Here is a 20,812-nt window from a genome sequence, read left to right as displayed (position 1 = left end):
GGTGGGTGTCCGGGGAAAGCCGTCCGGGGCCTCGGGCGCCCCGTCGAGGGCCACCCTGCCCGGGGAAACCCAGAACTTCCCGGCGGCGGGAACAGCGGCCCCGCAGCGCGGGCTGCTAGGGGAGGTGTTCTCGCGAGAGGAAGCCGAGGGGCGCGGGTCGCCGCGGGTCTGAGGGGCGCGGGGCAGCCTGGGGACGAGCGCCCGGTTGGGGCGCGGAGCTGAGGCGGCGAGCAGGGGCCGGGGCGCGGGGAAGCCGCTCCCGCCAGTCGCGGAGAGCCAGCCCCTGACGTCAGGAGTTTTCCTCAAAGTCAACAACAAGCCCCGCGGCGGCGGCGGCGGCGAGAAGCTCCGGCGGCAGCCCCCGGTGGGAGGAAGGAGGGGGCGGGGAGGCGGCTGCCGGGTCCCCGAGGCGAGGCCGCTGTCCGGAGTCTCAGGCCCCGTACGCTCGGCCCGGAGCCTCCGCCCCGAGGCCGGGCAGCTGGACCCGGCCCCCCGCCCGAGCGGTGTTTTCTGGTGATGAATTGAATTTGTAGCCGATATCCGATTCCCAAGTAGAGTCTCCGCCTCCTCCTCCTCCCCGCGCCGCCGCCGCCGCCCGCCCTCCTCCTCCCTCCTCCCGCTGCCGCCGCCGCCCGCTCCAGCGCCGCGGCCCGCCCGCTCGGCCGGCTCCCTCCCTCCCTCCCCTGCAGCCTTCGTCTCCCCTCCCGCCGGCAGCACCGGGCTCCAGGGGGCCAGAGGCTCAGCGGGGTGAGGGGGAGGACAGGAGGGGAGGAGGAGGGAGGGGGACCCCCGAGTCGCCCCCTCTCCTCCCCCCGCCCCCCCGCTCCATCCTCCGCCACCGCCCGAGCAGCTGCGGGGCTGCCGCCGCCGCCTTTGCAGGTAACAGCCGCCGCCCCCACCTCTCGCCCCCCTCCCCGCCTCGTCGAACTCCCCGAGGGCTCCGCGGCTCCCTCCCTACCTCCCTCGGGAGGGGGCGGCGGCGACGCGGGTGGGTGAGGCGGGGGCGTCTGGGTGTCACCGCGGCCGCCGGGGGCGTGGGTGGGGGACCGGCTTTCCCCCTCCCTCCGGAGGCTTGGGAGCTATGGGTGTGTAGGTGGAGGCCGGGGGATGCCCCGCGTGGGTGACACCGACACCCACTAGCTGTTGGGGGGGGCCTGGGGAACGGTGGCTGTACGCGGGCGGCCGGGGAGGGGGTGTTCCCGGCCTAGCGGTACCGTGTGCTGCGTGTCTGGGTCGTACGGCCCGGCGCCCTAGGGCTCTGCTTCGCTCGAGCCCGGCCTCTTCACCCTTAACTCTCCCGGCTGCACGGCGAGGGGAGGGGGCGGCGGGCCGGGGCGGGGGGCGGGGGGCGGCGGCGAGGTTATGTAACGCCAGCAGCCGGTGGCGAGTCGGTGTTTGGGTTGGGGGGAGGGGCCGTCTGCGCATGTGGCGGGAGTGCGGGCGAGGATGCACCGGCGTCCCCGGGGTCTCCTTCCTTCTCCCGCTACCCACCCCACCTCGCCGCACCCCGCCGGCGCCCGGGAGAGGACGGTGCTGATGGGGTGCGGGTGTGCGTGTGCGAGGTGGGTAACGTGCAAGTCTGGTCTGTGTTTTTAATAGTAGTGGGGTTTTGATCCGCTAGGGAGTTGTGTGCTAAGAATAGAAATGTGCGGAAGATGCTGGGTTTGGCTGATCCACTGATGCTGTCGCTGGCGGCGGCGGCGGCGACGGCGGCGGCTCAGGCTGCAAGTAAACAAACCAGCTTCTTCCTTGTCCACCTCCTCCGCCTCCTGCGCATCGGTCTGCATCAGCCATGATGCTGGTGAGGCCTTTTAGAAGCCCAAAGTTGAAGCTTAGGCTGGTGACAATGATAGCCCTGGTGCCGAGGCGGGGTCGCCCCTTGTGTGGGATTTCCTGGGAATCTACACTTAGGTTAGAGATAACTGACTCACTTTAGGACCAGGTTTTTACAGTAGTGGTGTTTACTGTTATCTTTAGAAAGCAGGGAAAAAAATGCTTACCCATAAACTGAAGCTTGGATTCTCTCATATCTCCATCAAAAGAATGTTATGAAAATAAAACTCATTTCACCAGTGTGATTTTGCTTAAAAACATTGATGGATTGTAATTGATAAAGTTTACAGGTAGAAATTCAACAATAAAACCTGTGAATCTGTATCGGTTAATTTCTGTTATTGATAGAGTCATCACATGTTTGGTGTGTCCTGAAAGGGATACAGCACAAGGACTTCATATGTAATACATTGACAGTTGTCTCAGATCATCAGTTTAGACATGTGTTCCATAGTTGGTAAAGCACGGTCCTATTTTTTAGTAGAAATATAAATTTCTAAACAGCCACTTCATTTGCTTATGGTAGGTACTCCTGTTAAGTTATATATTCACTTAGGAAAAAGTTGAAAAAGCCAAAGGTGGAAGCGTCCAATAAATATGGTTCAGGGCATGAAGATGGGTCTGAATAGTCCAGAAGACGGTTGTTTAAAACATTTTTAAAAAGTATCTTCATGAATTACTAGTTTTCCAGATTATATGACCAGAAACTGCGTTCAAGGTGCAGGTCAAGACTAGATTTTGTTCCTTTTGTCATTATGAAATCTTGATTCTATTTAATAACTTTCTGAAAAACAGAGATGACCCTAGTATCTTGAGGTTCTAATTTTAAAGTGTCATTTGAATGTGACAAATTTGGATGAATGTAGGTGTAGGGTTTTGTTTGTTTTGTATATTTGCAGTAGCATGTTTTCTTAGTTTTTAAAAGTTATTACTACAAAAATTATGAAATTTGTTATTCATTTTCCCCTACAGTTAGGTTTTCTGTAATGATGAGTGAATAGTTTTCAACTTAAAATTATTTTTCTTTAACTTTAACATTGGTAGTTTTGCATTGTATATGAAAGAATACTTGAAAATCTTTGGATTTTTTTTTATATTTGTAATTGTATTTATTGTGATTTTGGAATAGAGGGGTTTCCCTGTGTAGCTTAGGTGTCTATGAAACTAACTGTAGCCTAGGCTGGCCTGCTAGGGATCCTCCTGCCCCAGCCTCCTGAGTGTTGGGATTATAGGTGTGTGCCAACAGTACAAGCTTGTATATGTAATTTTTCAGCTAAAACATTTTGAGTAAGGTTCAATTCACTGTATAAATAGTAAGATGAGGATTGTGCTTTGGAGGGGTAAGGTTTTAGCACTTCATTCAGAAGATACCATCATTAAAGTTTGTTTTGTAGAACTGTACATCTAAAGTCTTTTGATTAAAGTTCAGGGACAAAGCATGGATTTCAGTGTAGGGGTTTAGGAATTTTAAACTCCAGGTTTTGATTTTAATGTGAAAATTTCTAAATGCTTAGGCTTCTTCATAAAGGGGAACTTGTCTCATACATTGTTTACAAGTTTAGCTTTTAATTAAACTTTGCATATTTTTATGAAGAGATAACTAATAATACTTTACTTTGTAGTATCTATAAGTTCAAGACTTTATCCCTGGGATGAAAAGGTGATTCCTGTTAATGTGTTAATTGGATCTGAGTCATAATTTAGTAAGATCTTGGCTTTATAATGATTAAGTTTATAGCATTAAAAAGAAGACCAATTTGGGATCGTTTTGAATTTCTACAATTAAATACAAGACCAAAAATTACTTTATTTGGTTAATTTTATATTTGATTGCATTTTCAAGTTACCTTGAATTAATAATGCAACTATTTTTAATGGAAGGTTTGTGTTAATATTTAAAAGTTGCGGTTGAGTGCCATATTTCAGCATCCTCTGCATTCTTAGTTTTGGTTTAATGCAGCATATTCTTTTCTAAGGTAGACTACTATTAACAGATGTGTCATTAAAGTCTTTAATATCTGATATTACTAGACTTAGTTTCCAGTTAATTCTAGCCACTAACCCTTGAGCACTTGCCATGTGCCAGGTATTGCTATGTACTTTAATATTGTAATTCATGTAATCTTCGGAACAATCTTGATGCACTTTTGAAAGTGAACTTTACATAAGAAACACTCCATACAGCATAAAAATCATTTCATTTAAAATTTCCTATTCTGAAACACTTTGTTTGTACTCATTCTTAGAGTCCACAGTGACATTGCTAAATTATATATGTGTGTGTATATATATAATTATATTATGATCTATACTATAGTAAGTTCCACAGGATCAAGTTAATATAGTTTTAAAAGCTATATTGATTAAACTGCTAATATTTCTTTCATTTTAGTTGTTTCAAATAAATACCTCAACTGTTTATATAGTTTATTGTAGCATCTTTCATCAAATTTGAAGTACATTTACTTCTCCTAGGAAATCTTCAAATAGTTGGAGAATAGATTAATATGCCTTTTGGCTTATAAATGTGCTTTTAGTTCTTAAAAAACTATTCAAATATACTTATTTAAAAATTATTGCCTTAATGTACTTTGTATTTCTAAACGGGTAATTTTTCTTGTATTCTGAAAGGAAATTAAAAAGGTTTTCTAGAAGAAAACAAAAGATGTTTAGAGGAGAATTTATCTCTTCTATATTAAGAAAGTCCCTGACTATATCTGGATGTCTGGGAGTTTCGAACAGGAAGGTAGAATTTAGCCAATAATGGAGATTAGTCCAGATTTGGTTTGAGTTGAATGCCTGCCTACTTGATGCTTTGTTTTAACTGTATATTAAATTTTGAGGATAGGAGCTGTACATAATCATGATTGTCATCTGCAATGCCACTTCTGTATGAAGTCAATTGTAGATTTCAATGTGAAGAATCCTAAATATCAGCTATGAAAAAGCTGTCGAATATCTAATGCTACATTTCCTTTGTGGCTAAGGAAATTGAGACACAGAGAATTAAAGGGACATTATCAGTACCAGTCTGAGTGAAGCAGAGTTGAAAATAGTTAATAAAGTTTTTTGGTCTGTCTGTTGCTTTTTCTAAAGAAAACATTGAGAAGAACTAGAACTTTGCCAGGGATTCTAATCCTGGGGGGAAAATCTGCCAGTAATTCTTGACGTTTAGTGGACTAGAGATAGGTTTTATGTGTGTACATTAAGTACTTCCATTTTACAGTTGAGAGGTGCCTGAAGCAGATTTTAGAATTCTGTGTGTATATTGAATTAAATGGCCAGTTGAGCCAGTGTTCTTTAGTAGCCCTAAGTTATCATAGGTGTCTTCATATACAGTTAAGCAACATTTTACGTTAGAAGTAAAAGGGATTGTCTTAATAGCTTTTTTTATTGGTTTATATGAAGCAGAGGATAAACATATCAGTGTTTTAAATCAGAATATTAGGTATATCACCTAGCACAAGCTTTTTAATAATGGACATGTTGAGATGTACATTGGTTGAGATTGTACATTGATGTAGAGAAAAAGAGGAAAATGCTTTTTTTTTGTATGTGTATTTTTGTTTATAGAGTTGGTTTTTAAGAATTAACAATTTGAAAGATCTGATGGTTTGTCTAAAAGTTGCAGGTTTTAGAAAAAACCTACAGTGTTATTACTGTATTTTGAATAGAGTTTATAGGGTAACAACTCCAAGTAGGAACAGGTTATTCAAAATACCAAGACAAATTGTTTTGAATTTCATTTCCACTTCAGTGTGTTTACTTTTCCTGCATATACTTTTGAAAGTTTGATATAGCCTTGTGTATTTGTCCTGGCATATACATTAATTTCTTCTCTTTTTTGGGGGGGATCAAAAGCAGGATTTTGTTTATTGTACCAGCTTTCACAGATTCTCCCTTTTAATGCTTTTATTTTGAGCCATGGTCTCACCAAGTGGCCCAGACTAACCTTGAACTTGCTATACTTATCAGACTAGCCTCAAACTTGTGATCCCCCTGCCTCAGCCTCCAGAGTAGCTGGGATTGCAGTCATGTACTACATCCTGGTTTAGATTTTTCTTACGATATACTTACTAAAATCTGAAACTACATAGAATCTAAAGTAGTTCTTCTTGCTCATCATTTATGTTTTAAAATATCAGTTGTTAAAATTAAATTCTTTTATTAATTCAGTTTGGCTATCATAAAGTCTAAAATGATAGCATAGAACCTTACAGCCGAAGATCAACTATAGTTTAAAGAAAGTTATTATGGATTTTAACTTAGAAATAAGCATGTATGAAGCCAGGTTTGACGGATCACGTCTTTTATCCCAGCACTTGGGGGTTTGAGTCAGGTTCAAGCACACTTCCTGATACTTAGTGAGCTCCATGGTTGTCAGGCTTACAGGTCTCAGAGATCTCCCCCCCCCCCAAAAAAAAGAGGTAGCTGACATACAGGAAATTATTTACATATGAACTTTGCACTTACTTGTATGAAAGAGAATTACTGTGTCTTTTCACTTGTATGAAAGAAGTAACTGTGTGCTTTTCAATCTAAGTTTAGTTTTATGTTAGTTCATTTGTGATAGTTTTCTTGATACTTTTATTTTCTTTGGTTTACTTTAAAACATTTTGTTAATTACATTTGACAGTTTATATTTTGTTATTTCGTATAATGCAGATGAAACTGATGGAAGACCTTAATTGTAGGTGATTACTTTTATTGATTGTCCCTGTGTGTGGCAACTGTGGGAAATACTGTCATTATTGCTTTTGGCCACACTTTTCTTAGGTTCATAATTAAGAATCCAATAGGGGTTATAAATGAAAGATCTTGGATAGCAAATATATAATAGGCTTGGGAAAGATTTAAGATGCTATTTTAGTTCTTGTCACCGAGTAGACAGTATATACAAATATAATTTATTGACTGATGAATAAGTATTGGTATAGTTCACATTTTTTGAGTGAATGACATTCTAAAGCATGTTTGATATTATTGCTTTAAATTGCATGACTGGTTGCTGAAGTCTTGAAAATTATTTAAAGCATCAATAAGAAAATCTTCCGATAATGAATAATTTTGGGTACATTAAGGTTTCTTTTATTTGGAGTTGAAAATTGATGATCTTAACACAAAGTGATTTAAAATGTCAAGAAAAAATAGGGCAGTTTTAATGTAGTCTAGTCCTTGCACTTTATGGAAGGCCATAGGAAACATGACTTAACATACAGGAATTTTAATTACATGTAACTGCTTCCATAATGTTTAAACTTACTTTTGTTTTAAAAATGGCAACTTGCCATTTTCGCTGTTGACTTACTAAACTTGTTTGCATAGCTTATTCTTTATTATCTAAAGCTGTTACATCTTTGTTCATTCATCTACTTATTCACTAATTCTGTATTTGTTGAATAAGTGCCAGGCACAGTCAAATTGCTTTAATAATTTATATTGTGATTCAGTAGAATTAAAGATGGGAAAGGTTTTGTATATTATAAAATGATATTCAGATGAAGTTATTATATTCTCTAATAGTGAATCATGAATGAAAATAACTTTACTACTGAATTCACTATGAGTTTTGTGTGTAACTTTTTATAAGTGATAAAAAATTAGATTATCTAGCACTAAAATATTTAATTCAATAAACTTAAAAATAAACCAAATTTTATGTTAACTCACTGGAGAGAGTCTGCAGTGAGCATATTTCTACAAAAGTTACTATGGGAGGAGGGTCAAGTTTGCTTTACCATTGGAAACAGGTGACAGAACTTTAGCTCATCTTGTGGACTAATGTTTATGGAAATGTGGGTGACTTAACAGGAGACTAGATGACTGGAACAGGAGCATTGCCACTTAGGAAATCAAACCAGAGAATATGTTTATTGTTTAAGAGCCAATAGCATTGCTTTTACATATTAAAGACAGCCTTTCCTGCTAATCTACTGATTACATTTTTAAAAGATACCATTTTAGCTTTTAGATACAAGAACAGGTTTTAAAACTGAAAGTTGTGGTTATAGGTAAAATTTAATAACTTGTTTCAAATGCGATGGACTGTTAGATGGTCACCTCTAACAGTTAGGTTCAGTGGCCCTAATAAAGTTTGTAAAACTTGCTGCTTTAATTTAATGTACATTTTAAAAGTTTTTTTAAGAACATATATTCATTGATTGTTCCCTCCCTTCCTCCCTTCCTTCTTTCCTCCCTTTCCCTTCCGTGCCTCTCCCTCCCTATCTCTCTTTTTTATTTTTTTTGTCTCTCTCTGTCCAAGAAATTAGTTTTCAGAAACAGGTCCATTATAAAATAAGATTATTTGATTTGATTGATCTCGTTGAATTTCAGGAAGACTTCCATCCTCTCAGTGTTCTTCGTAAGGGTATTCCAACACATTTTACTTTAATTGGAAGTATCTCTTGGATATATTGTTTTTGATATTATCCTAATATTTATTCTACTTTTACTCCCAAGAATGATATAAATTCTCTTTTGTCCAGATTGTAGTTTTATAATGAGAAAAATAAACAATCTTACTAGAAATTGAGCTCATTTGTCTAAATAGTACCAGTGAGAAGAGCTGAGTGCAGCTGTGATGATGACATCATTTTTCACTAGCCTTTTCCAGTATTTAACATAAAATTCTTTATACAATATACAGAGTTAACCCTTTGATTTAACTATATAATATGCAGTTACTTGGGTTTTTCAGATATGATCCCAATCAAACTAAAATGATGTTTGAATGCTATACTTTAGGGCTTTTATTTATTTTTTTGTTCTGTTTTTAATGTGAAGTGGGTATTGCTTTAAATACTCCCGGCAGTATTCATTGTGGGAATTGCTGGTGGTAAATTATATCTTATTTTAGAATATTTAATGTTAGGAGAGGTGTGTCAGGAGGACAGAATTATAAAATTTCCCCAAAGTTACGTGAACAAACGATTTATTTTTTCCAAATCTTTTAGTTTAATGTTCTTTCAAACAATCATCATTTTGGGAAAGAGATCCAGATTGCAGCATCTGTCTTTATTCTGCGGCAACAGGTCCCCATGATTATGCTTTTGAGTAGTTCTGCCCTTTCTCCTATGTATTGCACGTAACATATTTGTATAGCCCGTGACAGGGTGGTCTTCTATTGAGCCATGTAGCCTTTGTCAGATTGTTCAGAGACTGTTTAGTTTTAATCACTGATTGATAAAAAGTTAGGCTTCACATATAATATGTGTTGGAGGAAAACTTATAATTTAGTTCAGTACTAGCTGGGAATTTAACGTTGAATTTAATGCTGTGTACTATTTATGAAAACCCAACTTCACAGAGTAGTATAGTTACTCTAGATATCCGTTTTTGTTTTTTTATCTAGTTACCTAGAGTTCATGCCGTTTGTCCTTGGCCACCTAACACCAGCATATCTAGTCCATATTTTTGCAAATGTAGAAGCAATTTTTTTCTTAGATTGGTAGGGATAATAATAAATAGTTCATTAAGCTTATTGCCATATATATATATGTGTGTGTGTGTGTGTGTGTGTGTGTGTGTGTGTGTGTGAAAGCCTTTTTACTCCGAATTTATGATATAAAGACCCAGGACATACATTTCTACTGTTTGTCTTAGAAAACACTCTATTTCTTTTTGAGCAATTCTTTTTTTTTATATTACAGATACTGTTGCATTGAAACCTGTCATATTTTTGAATTTGCAAATTTCCTAAAACATTTTATTCCATAAATTTGGCTCATCTTTCACATGTAGAGTTTTGAAATGAAGAGAGCAGACTTCAGAGTCAGGCATTCTGAATTCAGAACTTAGCTCTACAGTTTACTACCTTGAAGTCTAGCAAGTTACCTTTTCTCTGTGAGTCCCAGTTTTTTCCATTCTGTGAAATTAATAATGCCCTAATACAGTTGTGAAGATGATCAGATTATGATAGATGAGCAGTTAGTCATTGTCATGTATTTTTTACTTCATATTTCCTTTGTTTCACTTTCTTTATCTACCAAAAAATTACTAAATGTTGTGTACTTAATGTAATCTACCTGAAATATTTTTAGAGCAAGACGGATTATATAAACATTAGTTTCGTGGCACATTGTATTTTACATAAAGTACTTTGACATAACTATCTGAAATTAGAGGGATTTGAGCCACTTAACTTTTATTCTTTGTCCCGTCATTTCAGCATATGTTCTAAGACATGCTTTCTGTTTGTTTGTGTAGGTCTGATATGGTTTTGTCAGGACATTTTATCCAGTCACTGTCATGTCACATTTGTCACAAGACCAGAGCAGTGTCGTCATTACAGAGCTGTTCAATAAATAAGCCCCTCATGTGTGAAGAGTTAGACTTTATGTGACGTCAGGTCAAATGAAGGCATTTACAAAGGCTTAGTTGTTTGTTATTGCTATGTGAGTTCAAGAATGGGGAAAAAAAGAAATTCTTCAATACTTCCTTCCAGGCTGAGTCATCACTAGAGTGTGGGAAGTGCAGCAGCAGCAGCAGCAGCAGCAGCAGCAGCAGCAGCAGCAGCAGCAGCAGCAGCAGCAGCAGCAGCAGCAAAGAATCCAAATCCTAAAACTGATCCTGCAAAGCATCATTTCTCCAAGTTGGGGGCTCAGAGGGGAGCCATCATGAGCGATGTTACCATTGTGAAAGAAGGTTGGGTTCAGAAGAGGGGTAAGTTAAGTGCTGAACAGCGAGTGTTTCCTGAGAGCTGATCAAGTAAATGCTGATGTGCTGTCTAAGACAGAAATAATGCTCAACATGTAGGCTAAGAATTTGCTTATTGGGAATTTCCTTCTAATTTTGATTTTTGTAGTTTGTAATTATGATGCTAGATTTTATATGCACACATGTGAGTACTGTATTTTTCTGTGGTGTCTTCATATTCTACAGACTTTACAGAATTACTTAACATACAGAAAAGGACTCTTGTGTCTGTATAATATAATATAAATCTTTAGGTAAAAATACTCTATTGAGTCAATTTGTATGGTGGTAGAAAGGAAGGGAAAGCTTAGTCCATACACTGTTGAATTGTTGAACAGGTCCATAAATTAGGTAAGTTAAAGCTATGATGTAAAACTTCAAATGTGGAGAGTGATTTTGTGTGTTTAATTTGGTATTTCTTGTTTATATTATCTACTTTTACTGTGTATTTCTTGTCCATTTTTTAGATAAATACATCATTTTTATTATTAAATAGCCGATGTAAAATTTAGTTTATAATCTGAGTGATCACCACCTTATATCATCTGTATGTTTATTAGAGATCTAGTCTTTAGGCTGGATGCTCAGCCACTTTATCTGTCTACCTGCCTGACCAATCAAATAGGATGAGGGATGCATTTGAGTCCTATATTTTTGTTAACTAAGGTACCTCTCAAACACTACTTTTCATATTCTTTGGAGATCTTTGGAGATCCTGCTTTATCCATGTGGTATATGTGAGAAGTAGGATTCTGAGGTGTGGAAATAAAGTTCTTTATTTATTTGTTTATTTCTAATTTTCTTTTTGAAACAGAATCTTACTTTATACCCAAGGTCATGTAGCTCAGGTAGTCATCCAACTTGATGACCTTCCTGCTAGGCATCTTGAGTACTGGGATTATAGGCATGTCACTCACTTCTGCCTTTATCCTTTTAATACTTGGTAGAAATTTGGACTGTCTCTGAATATTATGAATAAACTTTTTATGACCATTGAATACATAATGCCTTATTAAAATGTATTTCCATTTGTTTTGGGTAATAACCTAGTATAAGATTTTGGGCTATATGGGCAAGTGCCTGTTTAAATTTATAAAATTGTCAATTTGTTTTCCAAAGTGACTGACTGTAGTGATATTTTTTTGTGTGTGTTTTAACAGATAAAGCTTGCCTGAAGATCAGAGTGCAGAGCTAAGCTCCTAGAGGCCAGGGAGTGGTGGCTCACACCTTTAATTCCAGAATTTGGGAGGCAGAGATAGAGGGATCTCTTGGTTGTTCAAAGCTATCTGTCTAAAAGAGAAGCAAAGCGCACACAAAGGTGATCCCAGCACTTGAGAGGTGGAGACTGGAGTGATCTGGCTGGACAGAGAGGAATACAAAGCAGAAGGAGATAAGAGCTCAGTGCTATTGGAGGAGACAGTCTGAGGACAGGATTGCTTCTTTGGTCTGAACATTGGTAGAGATTAAAGGTTTCTCTAGTGGCTGGCTATATTGCTTCTCTCATCCTTTAGCTCCCACCGCCTTATTTCTGACTCTGGGTTTTATTAGAATTCCTGCTACAACTGACCTTCAATGTTAACTTTTTTCTTTTATTCTTATGTATTTGGAAAGCATTCAGATTGCAGTGCTGTGAATTTTTTTTTCTTTTTTTTAATTTTTTTTTTTTTTTTTTTTGGTTTTTCAAGACAGGGTTTCTCTGTGGCTTTGGAGCCTATCCTGGAACTAGCTCTTGTAGACCAGGCTGGTCTCGAACTCACAGAGATCTGCCTGCCTCTACCTCCCGAGTGCTGGGATTAAAGGCATGCGCCACCACCGTCCGGCTCTGAATTTTTTTTCTTAACTAGTTTATATTCTCTCTCTTTCTTTGGTAGGGAAAGGGAGGAGAGAAGATGGAAAGGGAGGAGAGAAGATGGCAAATCATTTAAGCCTTCAAAATTTTTCTTTATTTGTTCCTAAAATCTGGTTTGTAAGACTGTTGTAAGTCCCAAAGGAGGTAATGACTATGGATATCTTTATATTCCTGTCTGTCTAAGGCCCAAGGCCTTGAGTATTTTTAATTAACCACATCTTTTCTGAAATACCATGATGGAAGGTTGGTGTTTAGTCTGTAGACTATATAATAGAAAACAAAGAAAATGGTATGCAAGAAATTCTGTTGTTCCTAAACTGGACAGAGAATCACACATACTCTGTGTGTCTGTGTGTTTGTCTGTCTGAATCCGTGTTTATGTTTGTTGATAAGTAGTGACCATCTGAACATAATGTGAGGATGTGAGTAAGTACTCAGGTGTCAAATGAAATGTCAGATGTTTCTGTGCTTTACCTCTTCAGTTGGTTCCTGTCTTTAGAGAAAATCATTGTAGCGTGCGCCCGCCCATTTGCCCGCCCATCCATCCATCCCGTCCGTCCCTCCATCCATCCCGTCCGTCCGTCCGTCCATCCATCCATCCATCCATCCATCCATCCATCCATCTATCTATCTATCTAATCTTTTTGAGACAGTTTCTCTGGCTGTCCTGGAACTCACTTTGTAGACCACGCTGACCTCAAACTCACAGAGATCCTCCTGTCTCTGCTTCCCGAGTGCTGGACTTGAAGGTATGCACCATGACTGCTCAGCTGTAAACTTTATCTTTAATTTTTGTGTTGATCAGTAGCCTAATTGTGCATACAATACACAGTACTTTATTTTTGAATAACTGTTTTTACATAATCAGGTGTCTTTCTTATGAAAATGAAAAAAAGTTAACTTGGGAGACCTATTTACCTTTTCCTTTTTGTTTTGTTGCCTTTATGGCTAAAACTTAGATGTTGGACCAGCACCTTTGAGAACATTATCTCTAAATTTGCTTTTGTAAACTGTGTCTTGAATTCCTAATATTCCCTTTATGGATTGTACTGTCTATATATAATATTTACTGTTTATTGCCAAGGTTTATAGTAGTTAAACTGCTATAACTGAAAAGCAAAGAACAACATTTATGATATTCTAAAGATAAAAGTGACTTTTTTGTAGCTTCTCAGTTCTCAAAATTATGTCTTTCTATGGTTTGTGTCATGATTTTTGTAACTTTTTTTTCTTTCCTTTTATGGCTTTTGAGACAAGGTCTGACTGTATATCCCAAACGGACCTTCAACTTATGTTCTTCCTGCCTCAGTCTCCCAAGTTTAGAATTGTAGGTATTGGTGACAATGCCTGTCTTTTTCTTGAACATTCTTAGGGCTATGTTTCTCCCCTGCTGGTTGAAAAACATATGCTTTATTCATTGATTATTTTGCTTTTTAATCCCAATATGTGAAGTACTAATGTACTGTTTTCTGGGTATGATAACACCATGTCATTCTCTATTAAGCTACATGCGTCCTTGGATCTCATACTGTTATTATTTTGTTTTGAACTCATTTCACAGTTTCCTACAATGTCTCCTAAGCTGATACATGTTTTCAGGAGTAATGTGTATGGGTGTTTGCCAGTGTAATATTTAAAACTGTCCTTTTGACTTTCATGTCTGGTACATTCCTTGGCTGGGTTTAAATTCACATTTAAATTGCCTTCATTCAGAATTTTGAAGGCTGCATTTGTTTGCCTTTAATAATCAGTTTTATTGAGGAGCTGTGTGATGGTGTGGTGGCTCATGAATGTTTCTTTGCGGAAAATCCACTTTTGTTCTATGGAACCTGTTGATGCTTCTGTGTCTTTGGAATTATGAAATTAAAGGAGGGTGAATTAGAGTCTCATTTTTTGCTCATTGTCTTAAAAGGTTTAGTGGACAGTTTGAATATGAAAGTTTAGGTCAGCCTTTCTGTAGTGGGTTTTCTTTTTCCATATCTTTTTTTTTCTCTTGTGTAGTCTCTTACTTTCTAGAACTTCTAAATCAATTTGATAAGTAAAAACATTCATTTTCCATGTCTTTCTAGGAAAGAGGAGAGAAGCATTTTCTTGGACCTTTCATTGACATTGCATTTTCTTCCAGTGTGTTACTGAATAATTTCAGTAATTCATATTTCTAGAAATTCTTTGTAGTGAATAGTTACTTTTATAATAGTTTAGAACACTAAGTTTTATTTCAAGTTTTCCTCCTTTTTCAGTTAAGTATTCTACTTTGTTAATTATAATTTTTTTCTTGGTGGTGGTTTCTTTTAGGTGTCTCGTGATACTGTTTATACAGATATGAGAAAAAATTGTGATACTGGTAGTGCCCTCTCATTTTTTTTATTTATTTATTTATTTATTTATTTATTTATTTATTTATTTTTTACCATTTTCTTGGTATTTTTGGCAACTAAGTGTGCCGAGTTAGAATTTGTGACGTAATTAACTATACTCTTGAAAGCATTATTTGAAACCCTAGAGTAAATAAATTCTGGCATCCTCCACTATTTGTTCTTTTAGACAACTTCAGTACTGTTGGAATAATAATTTCATGTTTCAGTCAAACATATTTCATAATATAGACTGTTGCTTGGCTTTCATTTGGCTCCAAGAATTTCTCTTCCCGAAGGCATTGTTATTTACCCTGGACAGATAATTATAACTTGAACCCTGGTGTATTTGTTTGGAGATATCTGTCTCCTTTACATTATAGTGTGCTTTTAAGCATTATTAGGTATGACTGTAGAGAATTGTATTAAAAGTACTTACTATAGTGATTAAAATATAAAAAAAAATGAAGTTAAATTCATTGCTGAGAATGTTACTTCCAGGTTGTTCAGTGGTAAAGCACATGTTTCCAGTACTGGAAACAAGTGGTAATATAGTTCTTAGTTTGAGTATTAGTTTTATTTCTCCATATATTGGAATATATATATTTGAATCAGTTCTTGATTATCTAACTTCTTTGTAGATACTATCTGTTTTTATTTGTACCTTTAATGTAAGTTGATTTTTCAGTAAATAACTTCACAGACAATGGGGAAAAGGTGCTAAATAGTGATATTAGTATAGGATAAATGCTTTCTTAGTCTTGTTTGTTAGAGATTTATCAATAGTGAAACTGTCCTGTGGAGTTTTCTGTAGCATTTGAAGATGATTCAGATGACATACAAACTTGACATTGCTAGCGTAGAATGGATAGTTATTGCATAGCATAGACTAAGTTAATATCTGTATTTTCCTCTGAGGTAGACCTAAGGATCACTTTTCAGCTTGGTTTTATATTAGCATAGTAACTACCTGTATATTTAACAAATTCTTACTGATAATGTTCTGGGTGACTCCAAACCTTAAAAGCTAAATAGTGAGTTTTGCTTTTGTGTTTTCTCAGTTTATTATAACTACTGGTAATATTTGCCATGTAGAAACACATAGTGCATTAGTACAATAGGAAATTTCAACAATTTAAAAAGATTTTAAATGATAAATAAGCTTCAATAATAATAGTGTTTTACAATTTTAAAATTTTTTAAATAATCTTGTTTCTTAAAAACCTAAATGTTTTAGCCTACTTTTTAATTCCACAGTAAAATACCCGAAATAAGCCACTTTGTAAAAAGAAGAGGTTTGTTTAGTTTATTTACTAGTTTGGAGGCTCAAAGGCATGGCAGCTACATGTACTTAACTCTGTTGAAAGTTCCCTGTCAGGTATCAGATGGTAACTGAGCACGCAAACCATCACATTTGGAGACAGGGAGAGGACAAGAGGGACCATGCTGTAGTACGAGCTGTGGGCCTCTTCCCACAGCCTGGCTCCTGGCCGCCTGGCTAGCTTATACCCCGAAATAACACACAAACTGTATTCTTTTAAACACTGCCTGGCCCATTAGTTTCAGCCTCTTAACCCATTTCTATTAATCTATGTAGCACCACGAGGTGCACTTACCAGGAAAGATTCAGCATGTCTGACCTGGTGTCTGGCTGCATCATGTCTGCCCTGGAGAGAGCTGCATGGCGTCTGAGCTCACTTCCTCTTCCTCCCAGCATTCTGTTCTGTTTACTCTGCCTATCTAAATTTTAACCTATTAGGGTCAAGGCAGTTTCTTTATTTAACCAATGACCTTCCTCCATCACCATGCTTTGTAGCAGGCTTTTTCTTTTGCACAACGAACCAGCTCCCAAATTATGACATGTAGACTTAACTAGTTTTAAATGCTTGGCCTAGCTTAGGCTCTCTTTTCTGACTAGCTCTTTTAACTTAAATTAACTTGTTTCTTTTCATCTACCTTTTGCCTCAAGGATTTTTACTTTTCTTTCCTTCTGTTTATCTTACTTTCACTGCTACTCCTGTCTGACTTATTGGTGTCTGCTTGGCTTCTGGCCTAGGTGTCTCCCTTGTTCTCTCTGCTTTTCCTTCTTTCATTCTTTCCTTTGCTCAAACCTAGATTTTTCCTCCTGTTTATTCTCTCTGCCTGACAGTCTCACCTATCCCTTTCCTACCTAGTTATTCAGCTTTTTATTAGACCAGTCATGTGCCTTAGGCAGGCAAGGGGAAATAGATGTAAAACATCTTTACATAATTATATACACATTCTTACATTGTTAAAGAAATGTAGCATAAACAAAAGTAACACACCTTTACAAAAAGTAATATTCTGAAGCATCAAATGGAACATATCTTTGCCTAGTTAAAATAGTATTTTACAACAGTACTTATTTTTTTTATAATCACTGTCTTACAAGAACTAAAGGGGTCTCATGAGAATAACCCAACAAGAGCATGCCCCTAGTGACCCTGAGGACTTCTCTTCAGGCGTCACTCTCAAAGCATTTATCATATCCCCAAACTGCCACCATGGGACCAAACCTAACATCACAAAGAATGCTTGGGTGACTCCTATCATACCCCAAGTATAGCACTAAGTAATAATTTATGAATGTAGAAAGTTAGTTCTTTGGTAACAAATTAGGAATCTTAGTAGTCAATTAATACATAATGTGACTTTTGGGACATTAATACAAATTTAAGAGATAACTTATTGAAAACATTTTGTTTGATGAAATGATGCTAGTGTGAATTTGTTATACCTGTTAATTATTTTAATTTTTTTAACAGATTGAACCTTCTTGTTGTTACTCTTTTGTAACCAGTTGTGCCTTCAAATAACCAGTTTTGTTATTTAGCTTGTATTTATAATATCCATAAACTCTGTCAATGGAATATGTTGTAATAAGAGTGCCGGGGCTGCATCCCCAGCACCCCGGCCGCCTGGCTAGCTTATGCCCCGAAATAACAACACAAAAATTGTATTCATTTAAACACTGCTTGGTCCATTAGCTCTAGCCCTTACTGGCTAATTCTGATATCTCATTCAACCCATCTCTAATAAATTGTGTAGCACCGGTCTTACCGGGAAAGATTCAGCATGTCTGACCTGGCGGCTTGCTCTATCACGTCTGCTTCAGAGAGCAGAGCTATCGCATCTGCCCAGGAGAGGGGGAGCATGGCATCTCTGAGCTCACTTCCTCTTCCTCCCAGCATTCTGTTCTGTTTACTCCACCCACCTATGTTCTAACCTATCAGGGCAAGCAGTTTCTTTATTTAATTAACCAATGACCTTCCTCCATCAGGAATACTTGTCTTACATTCTATGAAATGGTTTAATTAAAGTAGATTTGGTAATGTAAATATTTTATCTCTTAATTGTCTCATAGGAGCTAAATCCTGTTATGCACAATACACTGTAGCAACATAAGGATTGTGAGCAGGTTATGTTGTGATTTGTGGAGTTGTGATCTAATAAAATTACATAATTTGTTTAATGGAAAGCAAAGCAAAAATTTTTTAGGTGCAAAAATCTGAGAGCCTTTCTTTGTACATGTGTTCCTTTGTTCATGTTTTATTTATGAAGGAACTTTAGAAAATAATTTACAAAGTGGTTAAAGAGAAAGAAAATGACGTGATTTCCTGTTTACTACCTAGCAGCAGGGCTTTCCCATAGAGAGTGGATAGCTGTGATGGTGACTGTGTAAACCACATTTCAGGTTAGAGAGACATGTTATAACAGCTGAAGTTACCAGACAATGAGTTTTCTCTTCTACATCTCGTGTAGCCAGGATTGGCCTTGAACTTGCACTACAGTGAGACTGGCTTTGAACTTCACTCCTGCCTCTGCTTCCTGGGATTACATGTGTGCACCACTACTAAGTTTAAATTCATTTTCTAAAGACTTTGAAATTTAGAGACTTAATGTATTTGTAATCTGGAATTTTTCTCACAGTTTTCATAACGCTTATTTTGAAAATTGTAAGCAAAGCCTAATAGAGAAAACCATCAAGTGATAAGCTCTCATACACATTCTGGGGTTAAGGAATTGTGAAATTCCAATTAAGAGTGAAGCTATGTGTAATCATTCAGTTTACTTACAAATATTAGTTTGTCTTCAGTGTGCACAAGGCAAATTTACCAGGGAAATATATCTCTATTTCTTCATGTTAAAGATTTTCTTCCTATAATGTCAAATTATCTGTTAAGAACTAGAATTCTTTTTCTTGTTTCTACAATTCAGATATAGCCATCTTAAGGCCCGTGGGGTGTGTGTGGCTGAGTATAGTTGTAAACACTGCTCAATATATAAGCTTAATTAAAATATGAGGATTTTTTTTGTAATTTATGGAGTTTGCAAGTGAATTTTGTAGATGACAAAATCATGTTGCAATATCTAAAGGTTGGACATTCCTCCATGTCTTTTCATTTCTTTTTCTGGCCATATTTTACTGGGCGGGGTCTCTACTACAATGCTCAATAAAAGTGGTGATGGTGTATTTTTTGGCCTTCTCATTTTAATAGGAGAATGCATTTTACCACCAAATCCTCAAGCTGTTGCTTCTCCAATTTTGCTATTTGTCAGGCTGCATTCCTTTTTCCTGTGCTGAGTTTTATGAATTTGCTTCCCACTTTTCCCAAAATATTTTATTGTTACTATGGTTATATTTCAGAATGACCATAATTCACACATTAATATATTAAAATAAAAATGGTTATGTGTGAATTAAGATCATTCTGGAATAAATCCCATTTGAACAAGATGCATTTAAAATATGTTCCAAATTTGGATTTAGTAATAGCCTATTTATGTTAAGTGTGATTATTGATATAATTGCGTTTTCTATTTGTGCCATTTGAACATTATTCATTTTCCCTGTTTTCCTTTCCTTTCCTTTTTTTTTTTTTTTGGTTTTTCGAGACAAGGTTTCTCTGTAGTTTTGGAGCCTGTCCTGGAACTAGCTCTTGTAGACCAGGCTGGTCTCGAACTCACAGAGATCTGCCTGCCTCTGCCTCCCGAGTGCTGGGATTAAAGGCATGCGCCACCACCGCTCAGCTTTTCCCTGTTTTCTTGCAGTGTAAAAACTTAGCATTTTTCATGTATTCTGTTTTATTGTTTTTATTGGCTTGTTATGCTTCTTAAAATTTTAAAACATTTATAGCTAATGTTTAATATTTGTTGATGTAACTGAGTAATTGATGTAGTCTTGTGTGGTTCAGCTTTCTGTTGCTATGACAGAGTACCCAGGAAAATCAGCTTAGAATGAAGAGTTATTTTGGCTCAGGGTCTTAGGGACATCATGTTACTTGGCCTTATTGTCTTTGGGTTTGTGACAAAACAGCACATCATGATAGGATATGTGTGGTTGAGGAAGTTATTCCTCTCATGGTGACCAGGAAATAAGACAAGTAGAGGGCAAAAAGAGGCCTAGGATCCCAGTATCCTCTTCAAAGTCATGTTCTCAGTAACCTGACATAGTTTTACTAGCTTCTGCTTTTTGAGGATTCCTCTCAGTTAGTGCTACAGACTGACAATAAAGCCATCAACAGATGCCCTTTTAGGTACTTTTAGGATGAAGCCATAATAGGTTTGTTGTTATTTTATATGAGTTCAATGAGGAAAATTCCTTTGCTTATACCTTCTTGCCTTCTTTTGGGTAAGACAGTTTTTTTAGCATTTCTGTATCCCTATCTGTATAACTTTTCAATGAATATGGCCGTCCTCCCAAAGGTCTGTAAATTGGTTCTTGGAGGAGAGTCTAAAAGACACTTTGTAGATGTTATAATAATTTGTGGTTCTCTAGTGGACCGTATTATGGAAATAGATTGACATATGTGTGGTATTAAAAATTCATGGAAAGAAACTTAGTGATTAGTGAGAAAATATCTGAAGATGCTCTTTAAATGGAAGAAACTGAGAAACATTGTTCTGTAACTTGGATTTTTTTATGCATTTTCTAGAGTAGTGGTTTTCTTTTTAAATTTTTGAAGTTTTTACATTTGTCTGTCTATGTATTTATCATTCAGGTCTGTGTGTTTCATGTTTTGGTGTGGCTCTGAGGATAGTTTGTGGGAGTTGTTCTTTT

The 20,812-nt window shown here is 37.7% G+C and overlaps 1 protein-coding gene across 6 annotated transcripts in view; it reads left to right on the top strand.

The window, feature by feature from the left end:
• The first annotated feature begins 622 nt into the window (after positions 1 to 622).
• Akt3 (AKT serine/threonine kinase 3) overlaps positions 623 to 20,812 on the top strand; it is a 227,704-nt gene continuing 207,514 nt past the window's right edge. For 3 of the 6 annotated variants that reach the window (XM_075989264.1, XM_075989263.1, XM_075989260.1), the window contains exons 1-2: positions 787 to 879; positions 10,327 to 10,494. In XM_075989264.1, the coding sequence (XP_075845379.1) occupies positions 10,449 to 10,494 (46 nt within the window). In that variant the 5' untranslated portion in view covers positions 787 to 879; positions 10,327 to 10,448. Of the gene's footprint in view, positions 880 to 1,417; positions 1,563 to 10,276; positions 10,495 to 20,812 lie in introns of those variants that run through there. The other 3 variants (XM_075989261.1, XM_075989262.1, XM_075989265.1) reach the window with 3 other exon arrangements.

This window comes from Microtus pennsylvanicus, chromosome 10 (genome assembly GCF_037038515.1).
Source record: "Microtus pennsylvanicus isolate mMicPen1 chromosome 10, mMicPen1.hap1, whole genome shotgun sequence".
Lineage (NCBI taxonomy): Eukaryota > Metazoa > Chordata > Mammalia > Rodentia > Cricetidae > Microtus > Microtus pennsylvanicus.
Note: the sequence above shows the minus strand (reverse complement) of the source record. Positions and strands in the feature narration are given on the sequence as shown.